This window comes from Botryllus schlosseri, chromosome 16, assembly GCF_051294905.1.
Source record: "Botryllus schlosseri isolate E-star chromosome 16, Bs_hap1, whole genome shotgun sequence".
Lineage (NCBI taxonomy): Eukaryota > Metazoa > Chordata > Ascidiacea > Stolidobranchia > Styelidae > Botryllus > Botryllus schlosseri.
In genome coordinates, this window is record NC_137251.1 from 4,617,134 (window position 1) to 4,629,977 (window position 12,844).

The window sequence follows — 12,844 nt, forward strand, 5'->3', positions numbered from 1 at the left end:
CTAGCGTTAATTTTTCATTATTGTATTATTACGTCATACTTTTCCAATTTGGTTTTCTTTTGAATCTCTTCTGTATGCTTGTTATTATGCCGTTAACTCTCGACAATGGGCACACGAAGTCTTTGATTTGATAACTTCTTTACTGCAATGAATGTAGTTGTGAAAGTAATATTCCTTCATAATATCGGTTGACAATAATATTAAGTTCCTTGCTTGATAGCATCGAGGGGGTGACACCATAGAGATAAGCTGGAGTGGAAAGTAACACTCGTTCAATTCTTCAAGCTGCAGTTGGAATAGTGACTTTCGGAGGAAAAAGGTGGCCGCTAAAACCTTTTTTACAGTTTATCTTCAATTGAGACCACATCTTTTTTAGAGAGAAAAACCCCTCTAACAATGCTGCGTAGAAATGCGCTCAGCTATCGGCGTCTCATTTACCTGTTGAAACAATCGTCCCTTCTCCCAGACGACATTTCCGATCCAGAATCGTCTCGAGCCACTCTCGCGATATTGCAAGGCACGGCCACATTAGATGTCTGCCGACACAGTGGACACATGAAGCCCACGCCTCCCTCAAAGCGTAGGTACCCCGTGGTGTCGCGCCTAACCCACTTCACGTACTCTTCGAAACAGGTGGCGTGCACGTGATGTCCGCACGTCGAAACGTGGGGCGCCAGTTCCCAGCCTGGAAGGCGAAAAAATAGGGATCATTAATACTGCTATGAATATGGAGCATATGGAAATAATACGCAACACAATTTAGCCGGTAGAAAAATGTTGAAATAGGTGGTTTGTGGTATATAACATGAAGAATACTTTATTCGCAACGGCCATTGCAATAATACAGGAGTTCTCTACCTGGACTCCATGAGCCCCTCAGGCGTTCGCAGATTAACTTTAAAAAAGCCAATGTTGAAGCTAAACTATAAAACTACGTTATCCGTTATAAATGTCCACGTTTTGTCTTATTTTCAATTCTCCCACACGTCCCAATACACACTGCCGAAAGGAACGCTACTAATTGCACCCCAACGTGTAAAAAGGCCATTTTTGAGGTCAATTAATCTAGCGCAAGGCTCATGGGACCACACAAAAGAGATTTAGGGGCCCATGCCAGCCAAACTATTAGGAATCACTGCAATAATAAATTCAGTTGCGAAAACATGTTCACCAAACGATTCACAAGCGTACACTTCGTTAATTAATTAGCATTTGAGTGAGAACCTCTTAAGAGATTTAGGGGTCCATGCCAGCAAAACGGTTGAGAATCACTGCAATAATACATTCATTCGCGAAAACAGGATCACCAAACGATTCACAAGTATACACTTCGTCAATTAGTCAGCATTTGAGTGAGAACCTCTCTTGTGCGTAAAGAAATAACGGCATTGCACGGGTAGCTCCTTGTTTCATTTGAAAGTGGTGGAATCTACAATTATTCAGTAAACAAGACTTTATGTATAACCTCTATAAGAATCTCATATTAGTTTGCTTTGTTTGTGCATTCGGTTTTGCATCTAGTGCTGCTACCATTATACAGTTTACTTCAAAGTTTGTTGTTGCCATTCATGCAATGCGAATTTCGTAGTCCGATTGTCCGCTCGGAACTGTGATTGTTATGTCACACTTTGCCATATACATATCCATAACAAAATTCCGGCATCTAACCGAGATAGAGTCACTATACACGGAATAACTCGACTCTAACTCGCTTGATTTGGAAATCAAAGTTTAATGTCTCACTCAGAGCCAGCAAACACGGCATTCATATGATCTCAATAACGCCATAGGGTTTACACAGAACAAAGCTGTAATCTGACGCAGTGGGGTTTGAGAGAATGTGTGTGTGTGTATCTGGTTAGAACGGTAGACCAAGACATCGAAACCGGCAATGCCAACCAGATTGTGGAATGATAATAATCCATGTCTTAAATTGCGTGAAACGAGACCAGTCTTACCCATACAATGGCCGATAGATGGATTGTCGTATTGAGTAGGAAACTGCAGCCGTAGACTGTCCCATATTTTTTCATTAACCCTTCTGCAATTTTTAACTTCAACGGGCGCTGCACCAGGGGGAACGGGCTTTCTGTCGTCAGATTCCATCCTGTGTCCTGAAATCATCAGATTTAGTATAAATTGAACGCGGGAGAGTTGGCCACCAGATGCCACAAAGTGACACAGCATATACGTTAATTCAAACATAAGATTTCAAGACATTGTCGTCACCAGACATAGACACAAATATTCAGTAATTATGACTTAATTTTGCGTTTTGGCCAACTGACTATTCCATTTCTTGTAGAGATCACGCTCACAGCAACGGCCAGAAATCCGTCAGGTCTGAATTCCACACAGAATAACCAAAATCCCTAATGTCGGGCATCAATGTGACAGAATTTCGCGATTGCATCCGCCTTCCAATTAATGTGTGGCTCGCATCGAAACTTTTGAATTGTTCGCAGCAACGCAAACGGAATGGAATGGAATAATTGGCATAGCTACAATGGAAAAATTTGATCTGATTGAGCCGTCAAGATTTCAGAAATTACAAGTAATCAATTACATCGAGGTTACTTGTACACGAGTGCTGTTATCATACCGTGTACTGTCATGAAAGGCAATTTTCTTGTTGATATGACATTCCTTTCGAGTCTATGTATCCGAAACCAAGTTCGCCTACAGCCTAATCTGACAAAATTACGATTCTCAAATTGAATGAGAAAGAGACAGCTGTGTACAGATAACCCTATTCAGTTTACGTCAATAATTATGCGATAAATACGCAGCATTCATGGGAATGTGGTTAGCACCATGAAGTATTAAAAACTAAGCACTGTATGTCTTGTGTAGTCGAATAGAAAGTAACAAAAATACCAACCCAGCAAAGCAGACGTTTGTGCAAGACCGATCAAACACATGATCTTGGATCTCGTATTGATGCTGTACTTGTCGACGCTGGGCGTAACGTTCACTACGGAAAAAAGATGTGACAAGTCAAACCTAGTATCACACAAGCGAATGAACTGTTGTCAGATTGCTTTAAAAAGATAGCGAAAGACTATGTTTTGAATGACTCCAACACGACCAATAAGTGGACAGCGCCTATTAAATTGACAAATATTATCCAATTTGTGGAGAAATAAGACAACGAAAGAACATCGTGTACAACAGGAAATCAACATTCGTGTCGTGATGACGATCACAAAACCTCCAATGATGCCTGAAGCTACACATGGAATTCGAATTCAAATCGTAACAGCGTTTTTGAGAGTGTTATTTTCGGTAGAGGAACTTGGAAAGTTACGCTTGCTCGGGGTCAACAAGTTATCATTACTCTTCGATTTTGTCAAATGGAGCATAAAAGATAATTTAGACATCAAAATCGGAATCGGTCACACCGCTAACGATCTCTCGCAAATGTTGATTCACGTAATGCGATGGTAAATTTCGAAAACGCTGCTTACAGGTCAAATGTTATCGATAGTGTTTTGTGTGAGTACCATCGATGACGCACAATTTATCAATTTCGACCATTTGTCACAATGGCAGAGGTACAATATTAGTATAATGTTCGACTAAGCACAACACAACAAGCCCAAGACCAATAGAAAACGTGACTCAGTCCAAAGGAATCTTATGCAGAATACCATCACTTACAGTATTTCGGTTCCAACGATGAACATATCACACAACGATACTTATCTTCATCACTGGTGTCAGCGTTTCCTAGAATACAAGACGCGTGAAGAGGTATCATAGAAAACGGAATTAGGAAGAAATGCTTATCAATGGCTATTAGCCTTCGTAAAAAGGCAAGACAGATAATCACTGGGTATTGTGGCTGCCACTCAAATACGTTACCTGGACTTCATTGAAAGTTGGATAAGTTGCTTTTTTAATAATCTCATAGATATGATACGACATAAATGATATCGTTCAATAAATCCTACATAAAAACAGGAACCGACACAGAATAATATCGCAAAGATCGTCGATCACTCGTGAACATCGATATCGTACAATAATATATTACAACAACAATATTTTATCACATATTTCAATTATGCATGGCGTTTCTGTTGCACCACAAGTGTAGTGTTTGATGAGAGGTGTTAACTAAGGGATGCGTTGCGTGTGTCATTGTATTGAAACATATTTCATTTCACATTATTCACAGTTTAACGAAATTCAACGTCTGGTTTTCGATGAAATTGCGCTACGGTATTCTCACTACGGACGGTTACACCGTCAGTCTCAAACAATTCTACTTCCCGAAAACACAAATCGAGAGCATAATCCGATGATGCACGCGATAACCCACATTCTTTCAAGCGTCATTTCAAACAGATTATCACTGAAAACAATGGAGCAGTGACGCAGGAGTGTGGAAAATGCTAAAAATATCAAAACCACGACACGATAAGACTTTTCGCAACCAGAACCCAGTATGCACATCCGATTGACAGGTTCAAGAATTCGTAACACCTCGTCACACAAAAAAGGCGTGTCACGCGTACATCGTGACTAATGCGACCTGTGCTCCGCATTAAACACACATCGCCAGTCTCGACATATACATAATCAAAATTTGTCACAGAGGATCATAGGAGCGAAATAACACCGTGAACACACCTCGATCGTTGCTCGTTTCCGGCAGGTCAAGGTCGAGATCGAGATCGACTTGTTCTGAAAGGCAAAACGCGCGCCGCGATTATTTAGAATCAAACCTACGCATAGCCCGGCTAATACGACAGTCGTCTGGTCGCCTACCCAGAAATTCCCTTTGCTTCTTCGCAAAGTCCTGCAGGAGTCGCTTTTGCATTTCCCGCGCCTTCAGTCTACGCCTCATCCTTTCCGCGTCTCGCTCTGATACGGACGCACTGTCGCCGTTGTTGCCAACGCGTGGCCGCATTGCAGTGATGGCCTTTTGAAATTAAAGTTGTGGAAGAGTTATGGAGGTTGCGGTGAAGCTTGAACACAAAATCGTGAGAATCGACATCACACAGTGTGCTGAGTTACAAGTTACGTTATGGAAAATGCCGAGAGTTACATCCTTGGACGTAAGCGCTTGTACAGGATTTCGGCAATATCAAGATTAACCAGCTGTGTTTTTCTGGCAGGCCTATGGACATTGGGGCTGTTCAAAAATACAACCACTAGAAGCGAAGTTATTGCAGTAGAAAAATTTCTAATTCCATGATTTTATAATAACTTATTAAAGAGTCAGTCATGGTAAATACTATTTCATTCAAATCCAAGTCTGCAGCGTTTTATCAACCAACCTAACAATTTCATCAAGTAGCCAGTGAAATCTGAAGGAAAAGTTTTTTTTTTAACAGCCCTAATGGACATGCAAGCTACGAGAATTCCTTTTCATTTACATAAAACCCATAAGCAGTAGTGGCAGAGGGTGAAATATACAAGATTTGAATTTTGGATTCATGGTCTTGAAAATCTCAGAACAAAGTCAGGTAAATTCAATCCACGTCTTGCTCAATAAGTATAATAAGCAAAAGCCAGTCGAAACCTCTCGCCGTAATTTATACCTCAAGGTTGAGAAATTCAGGCTAGATATAAGCAAAGAACAAGTTAGGCGATTAAATACACCTTCCAAACCTACTGATTAATAGATATCAAGCAGAAGTTGTATTGCGTATTGAAAACGCAGCAAAGAATGTGAAATTGGAATACTAATACACAAATTCAACCGATAGCCTCGCATACGTCCAGATTTTCGCTGCTCCTGACCGCAGCCAGCATCAATATCTGCTTCGTGACGTTGGCACCATTGGGCACGTCGACTCTGCGTTCGAAATCCCTCGGCAATTCCGCGGGCAACGAAAACTTCTCAGAAGCTCCCAGATAGCGCTCGTGCAACTTGATGAGCATGCTAACGATGCTCTCCTGTTCAACGGCAAACAGATTAGCTAGCTATCATGAACTAACCGAGAATCATTTACGGACTTACGTTAACACCAAGATACTGCTCAGGAGTAGCGCCACCTATTGGGCTTCCCACATTCGTCGGCGGAATGGACGTTTCCATGCTTTCATCTGGAAATTCGATTAACACAGGATCAGCTATATCAATCGTTAAGAGGTCTGATTTAGAAGCCAGACCTTGTAAAGGCTGGCTTGGCAATCAGACTACAAGTTGAAATCAGTACATTTCTTCATATTTTATGCCAAAATGGCACTAAGAGTCTTCCACTGGTATTTGTTAAATCTGTCGGACATAACTGACGGGGAGGAAGGACACGCCGCTTTCCAATGACTTCAACCCAGCGGCGTCAATTTTGTGAAACACTCAGACCGGACCGGAGTTATCCAGGATATAAACCTGGCGGACAGAACCACATTGGTTTGCAACTAAGATTTGTCGCACGACTGAAATAAGTCACATGAGGGCTCTTCAGTCTTCAAGAATGACTTTTTTCTCAAATCTTACTGGCTACTTGATAAAATTGTTAGGTTACCTAATTCAAGCCTACACACAAAATTTGGTTCACTTCCAGTTAGTAACCGCTTTGCTACAGGAGAAGAAAGTTTCTATTTATTATATGAAAATATCGAAATTTGAAAATTTTCTGTTCAACCCATGAAAGTGTTAGGCTGTCTATAGAAACGATGCTCACCAAATTTGGTTCAATTCCAACCAGTGGAAGCGGAGTTATTGCCGTCGAAAATTTGAGATTTGAATAAATAATATTTACGGTGACCGATTCTTTGTTTATTTATTATAGTTGTGCTCACCGTAAATACTATTTTATTAAAATCAAAATTTTTCGACGGCAGTAACTCCGCTTTCACTGGTTGGAATTGAACCAAATTTGGTGAGGATCGTTTCTATAGACAGCCTAACACTTTCATGGGGTGATCAGAAAATTATTTATTTTTATATAATAAATAAAAACTTTCTTCTCCTGTAGCAAAGCGGTTACTGGCTGGAATTGAACCAAATTTTGTGTGTAGGCTTAAATTAGGCAACCTAACAATTTTATCAAGTAGCCGGTACGATTTGAGAAAAAAAAGTCATCTTTGAAGAGCCCTAATGTCACATACACCACAAGTATTCTAATCTAACGATTTTTTGTAATCGATCAATAGTCAACAGTGCGCTGCTTTGACTATTTTTTCTGTAATCACTATAGTCAAATCGAAATATAACAAGAACAACCAGCTTGATAATATTTCAACAAATTGAAGCAGCCACCTTCCATGGGCTCGTCTGCGTCATCCGTATCACAGGAATATTCGTTGTGCACTTGAATTTGAGTGATCGTTATACGAATGTTACGCGTCATGTTATCGCAGTCGTAAAGCATCGGCACACTCAAAGGGAATCCGAAATTATCTGAAACAAACCCCGTCGTTATGAAATATTACAGCATAAAAGGGACCAGACCACTATTCAGTATGTAGCGGCAGAAACAAAACCAAGACCATACCAGTTTCAGATCCAGAATTCAAATCTTCCTCATCTGATGACGCACACAACGCCGCTTCCAACAAAGCTAAACTAATCGTGAGACACTGTAATCAAATCAATATTTGCGCGTAAGAATATAACGCCATCAACTCAATTCCGCATACCTGTTCGGTAACAATCCCGTGTTCGTGCAAATACTTGTACAGTACAACAAAAATAACAGAATGCAACGCCCGGCAGTTCAAAATTCCGTTCAAATGCGCAAAACGGGGGTCTCTTATGCGTATCGCTGGTAACGAAAGAGAAATCGAAGTTACATCACAGGGCGGGCAACCTAACGAACACTTACGAAGGTAGGGCGTCCATATGTTGGACTCCAGCGTTCCCGAAGACACCTTGTTCGTCCGTTGTAGGTATTTGAAGTAGTTCGTGTGTGCCTGAGAAATATAACGGAGCGGTCGTCATAAACGGGAAAACTTGGTGATGTACGAGAATGGAACCTTGGATTCTAGACACGGGGGAATTCTGCCAAATTTTATCAAAATTCAGAATTTAAGTTCGGACCCTTCCTTTATTGGCTATAAATTTTAAACACTTCTCTTATCCAACATTTTCAATATTGTTCAATCCAATTCTCTATACATTAGTAGCGCGACAACGCATTATCAGCGACATACACTGTCCGATACTGCCATGCAGATTGCATTCACATTAAAATTGTAAGGAGTCTGATTTGAAGAAATAATGTGGCTCGTCTCCATTCTCCAGGCACTGGTGATGGAGCTCTAAGCCTAAATGCCAATCCAAGTAGAGTCAAAATTTCAACATAAAAAAAACACTTTCAAACATCCTCAAATGGCGATGTAATATTAGTATACGTGCTGGCTGTTGATGCCGCACCAAGGAAATGAATTATAGCGGCTCTTTACTGCCATCGGCTGATAAAAATTTCTACGCATCCGCATCCGCAGAATGCATTTGGAGGAGCGCTTGAAATTCGTTATCACTAGGGCAAGGTTGCGCAGCTTTTGCAACTTTTTTTACAGCTTCCGGCAGCTTCCTAAATACTCGTAAGATACGTAGAATGCTGTTTTACGCTGTTTGAAAGAATCTTATAGTGCAACTTTTGTCCATATTTTTCATGCAACTTTTTGCAACATTTTGCAACTTTTTCGAATTTTCATGAAAGTGCTTTCGATTTTGGTGAAATACACGGTCAAATTCGACCGAAACACCGTAAATCAGCACCGAAGTAACGCTTTTACAGGTATTTCATGAGCCGAGCCGGAAAATTGATCTTTTTTTTTAGTCAACCGAGCAAAATGTGGTCAAAATGCAACTTCTGCAATTTTTTTCGAAAATGAATGAATGAATGCAGCTTTCCACAGATTTAACTGCAAGAAAAACGTGTCCTAGTTATCACACAAAACGCCGACAGACATTTGCAAGCAATGGTGTAGATATTCAAAACCATCTTTCCGAGGCTAGGTTTTTTCTGTCATAAAAGCACCCAAGCGCAATGCTCTGTTTTGTGGCCCCGCAGCGTCTGTCTACGAAGTAGAGAATTACAGCTGCTCGAGATGAACGTCCATAAAATATCTGACAAAAAAAAATGAAACCAACCCGCTGCACTTGATATTTGTATAAGACTCTGTGCCGCGTGAAGGCCGGGTCATACTTTTCCCAGGACTCGTCCTTGAGATCGTACAACGTTTGGGTCATCGCATCACCTAAAAGAACAGAACAGCATTCTGAAAATTTGTCTCAACCATAGGAATAGGACGTTGTATAGTTTTTTCTGTGATGGTTTGCTGCATTTTCACCGATTCGTGATATAAATACACACGATCTGTGCATATGCATACCATGAGTGCATGATGTGCATATGCCACTGGACAATGTGCAGATATAGCCTTGTAAGGCTTTTTAAGTCTTGCACCACCCCTCCATGCCATCCCGGTAATGCTCTACGCCAGGCCAGTGGTTCCCAACATGGGCGGCCTAGGGGGGCGAAAATGACGAAGGGGGCGATAGGGGGGCGAAAATGGACAAAGGGGGCGAAAATAGCGAAGGGGGCGATGACGCGTAAAAACGGCTATATTGGAGTCAAGTTGGAGAAATGACCTTTTTTTTTTAGTCAACCCACGGAAATTTAGTTGCAAAAGTGGATAATTCGACAATGAGCTGAAGTTGACCTTTTTTTTTTAGTCAACCCGCCGATGATTAGTTTGTATACCGATTTTTCGGTTCACAAAATTTGGGGGGCGATGAAAAAGGTTGGGAACCACTGCTCTACGCCAAGCGGGGAAGTCATGGATACCAGTGTTACTAATCAGGTCTTTGATCTGACCCGGCAGGGGATCGAACCCTCACCCTACGGATCAAGAAGCGGGGTGCTCAACAACTACACCAATCATGCCGACAGGGCTATGAAGTGTGTCCAAATTTACGTTCTCTAAGTCAGTTTTTTTCCTGCTAACGTTGTGAAATGGAAGTACCCGACCCACCTTCGATTTTGTAAGCCAGCTCGTCGATAACCGTCATCAACGGCACCGCGAATCGCTTCACTTTTTCGCAGGCGTGCATGTCGTGGCATTGCGGTATGCGTCCGGTCAGATTACTGTGGGTGAGCTTTGAAGTGCCGAGTATCGCAACCACTTCGCTTTCGAGAATCTCCTTGTCAGACATGCCTGAAAGCGTCGAAGTCTAAATTAGCAACGCATCTCCAGTATAGCAGACAGCTCTAGTGTATAATGTATATAGTTATACCACAGGTGCGCATTAGGGCTGTTCAAAAAATTTGTTTTTTCTGGATTCCAGCCATTCAGTCATCAAATTGTCAGGTTACCCTAAAAAACGCTGCACACGAAATTTGGTTCAATTCTAACAAGTATGACTCTGTCTTAATAAACGATGCAAAACAAATTTGACTTAATTCCAACTAATAGAAGCGGAGTTATTGGAGTTTTTTGTTGATAATTCTCGGATTATCTTTGATTGGTGGATAATCCGAGGAAAAAAAGTTATTTTTGAACAGCCCTAGTGCGCATATGCATACCGTAAGGCGCAGACACCCCACCATGCTGTCCCGGTAATGCTGAGCGCCAGTGTTACTAACCAGGCCTTTGGTTGGACCTGGTCAGGATTGAACACACGACCTGCTTATCAAGAAGCCGGACACTACGCCATTACATCATCTTGCCGGTAGTACAAAGACATCTTAAAACCACCCTCTAGTTTTCCTTCAAAGTTTCAAGTAATCATAACCAACCGCTAACTTACGTAGTGCAAGCTGACAGGCGAAACCTAATAGCAATCGTCCAAAAAAGCAGGTCCTTGTTAGTGACCACCTTAGACGAGGGTAGCATCTGAACCACACACAGCCAACAATCAGGTAGAAAAATTTGGAAGGATTTTAAATTAAATGATCGCCAAAACCCAAAATTTAAATAGTACATGTCTCGTTAACAAAAATGCGCCAAACATGTCACCGTTCAAAACCCGGCAGAATCCCGACAATAGAAAGTCTCATGAACATTCGTATTGCAGAGTCCAGATTCAATTATAGATAAATAATATGCAAGTCAAAGGAAATTGTCTCTTTTTACTCAACAGGACTGGAAACACGCCACCTACCTAGATGCGTACGCACGCCCACGACAGAGATCAGAATTGAGAACGCCGATTCCAGCATCTTATTCAATTTCTCTTCCTCCGGCTGACCGACAGCGCCGACATGTCCGAGGGTCAACTGTTTCGGTTCGTTGCTCAGCACCAGACAGTGAGCCACTCGACATCTCAGGAAGATCGACGACACAAAAGAATTCGGATTGATAAAGTTGGCACATAGCTGAAATTGAAAACGTACGGAACGTGTCTGAATTGGGTGAAAATTGGCATCGGAAACGTAAACCAGAGGCGAAGACCTACCAATCTCACGTAATTTCAATTACAAAATGCATTGTTGCACTGGGAATTATCAATAATGATGAGACGGTAAAAAATCTATGGTCACTAGGGTTGTTCAAAAAAAACTTTTTTTTCCAGATCTCACTCGCCTACTGACTAAATCGTCAGGTTGTCCAAGAAAACGATGCACACCAAATTTGACTCAATTCCAACCAGTCAAGGCCGTGCAATCTTGAATTGAAATTTTTAATTTATTAAAAAAAAATAAAAATAAAAATTTCTCAAATTTTTCTGTCAACCCCATGAAATTGTTGAGCTGTCTTCAAAGATGATGCAAAACAAATTTGAGTCAATTCCGACAAATAGAAGCGGAACTATTTGAGTTTTTCGTTGATAATCCCCGGATCAAGGATAATCCGACAAATATCAACAAAAAACGCGAATAACTCCGCTTCTACAAGTCGGAATTGACACAAATTTGTTTTGCATCGCCTTTGAAGACAGCTCAACAATTTCATGGGGTTGACAGAAAAATTTGAGAATTTTTTATTTTTATTTTTTTTAATAAATTAAAATTTTCAATTCAAGATTGCACGGCCTTGACTGGTTGGAATCGAGTCAAATTTGGTGTGCATCGTTTTCTTGGACAGCCTGATGATTTAGTCACTAGGCGAGTGAGATTTGGAAAAAAAAGTTTTTTTTTAACAACCCTAATGGTCACACGCACAATATCCACAAAGTCCTATTGTATGCCATAAGCAACACAGCAAAAGATCAGAGACTTCCAACAATTAGGTACAATGATACTCGGGCGTCAAGCGTAGCGTGTTGCAGTCTTGACATCTAACAGAAAAATGAATGTCACTCAAAGGACTTTGACTTGAGATATTCAGTTTCCATTATGATTGAGCCCCTTAACCACAAAAAACGAATTCCACAAGCAGGAGTTGACCTAAATTTTTTTATTGAAATCATAACTATAGTTTTTACAAATTCAATCAGAATTAGAATTACTGAGTCTGCAAAAACTTGGATACCTTGGATAGGAGTTAATCAAATTCATATCAAATCACAGTACCTTTAGGCACAAGATTGGCAAATGCCTGCACACCAAGCCAGACAGAGGTACTAAATCTCCATTGTTCCCATTCAAGTCATTAAATACGCAAGAAATGAAAATTTTCCCATAATTTCAGACAGGGACACTCAACCGACCTGAAGGATGAACAAGTCGGCGTCGAGAAAAAATCCGCAAAACAGCGACTGCCTGTACGCCAGCTGTCTCGTTGCTATGCTGGCGCCATTTCGCACCCACATTTGACATAGAACCTCGTGCATGCTACAAATGACCTGCAAAATCGGAGAAGAAGAATACCACTACAACACCATTCAAACAGTATCGCTACAATGAATCACGAATGGTTACGGGTGGGGAAATCAAGCGCCAGGGTGATCAGAATCTTCAGTAGGCTTATTAAGCAGTAATGCTGACCTGAAAGGTTA

General features: G+C 41.0%; 1 protein-coding gene across 2 annotated transcripts in view; it reads right to left on the bottom strand.

Moving 5' to 3' along the window:
• LOC145458356 (E3 ubiquitin-protein ligase ubr3-like) overlaps window positions 1-12,844 on the bottom strand; it is a 36,531-nt gene that overhangs the window by 14,239 nt on the left and 9,448 nt on the right. The window contains exons 13-28 of one of the 2 annotated variants that reach the window (XM_080336703.1): window positions 12,557-12,691; window positions 11,069-11,282; window positions 9,940-10,122; window positions 9,056-9,162; window positions 7,782-7,869; window positions 7,597-7,721; window positions 7,452-7,536; window positions 7,217-7,357; window positions 5,972-6,057; window positions 5,728-5,907; window positions 4,774-4,927; window positions 4,636-4,689; window positions 3,661-3,729; window positions 2,882-2,974; window positions 1,959-2,114; window positions 439-685 (exon numbers count right to left, since the gene is read on the bottom strand). In XM_080336703.1, coding sequence (XP_080192829.1) covers window positions 439-685; window positions 1,959-2,114; window positions 2,882-2,974; window positions 3,661-3,729; window positions 4,636-4,689; window positions 4,774-4,927; window positions 5,728-5,907; window positions 5,972-6,057; window positions 7,217-7,357; window positions 7,452-7,536; window positions 7,597-7,721; window positions 7,782-7,869; window positions 9,056-9,162; window positions 9,940-10,122; window positions 11,069-11,282; window positions 12,557-12,691 — 2,117 coding nt within the window. Of the gene's footprint in view, window positions 1-438; window positions 686-1,958; window positions 2,115-2,881; window positions 2,975-3,660; window positions 3,730-4,635; window positions 4,690-4,734; window positions 4,928-5,727; window positions 5,908-5,971; window positions 6,058-7,216; window positions 7,358-7,451; window positions 7,537-7,596; window positions 7,722-7,781; window positions 7,870-9,055; window positions 9,163-9,939; window positions 10,123-11,068; window positions 11,283-12,556; window positions 12,692-12,844 lie in introns of both variants that reach the window. The other variant, XM_080336704.1, reaches the window with a different exon arrangement.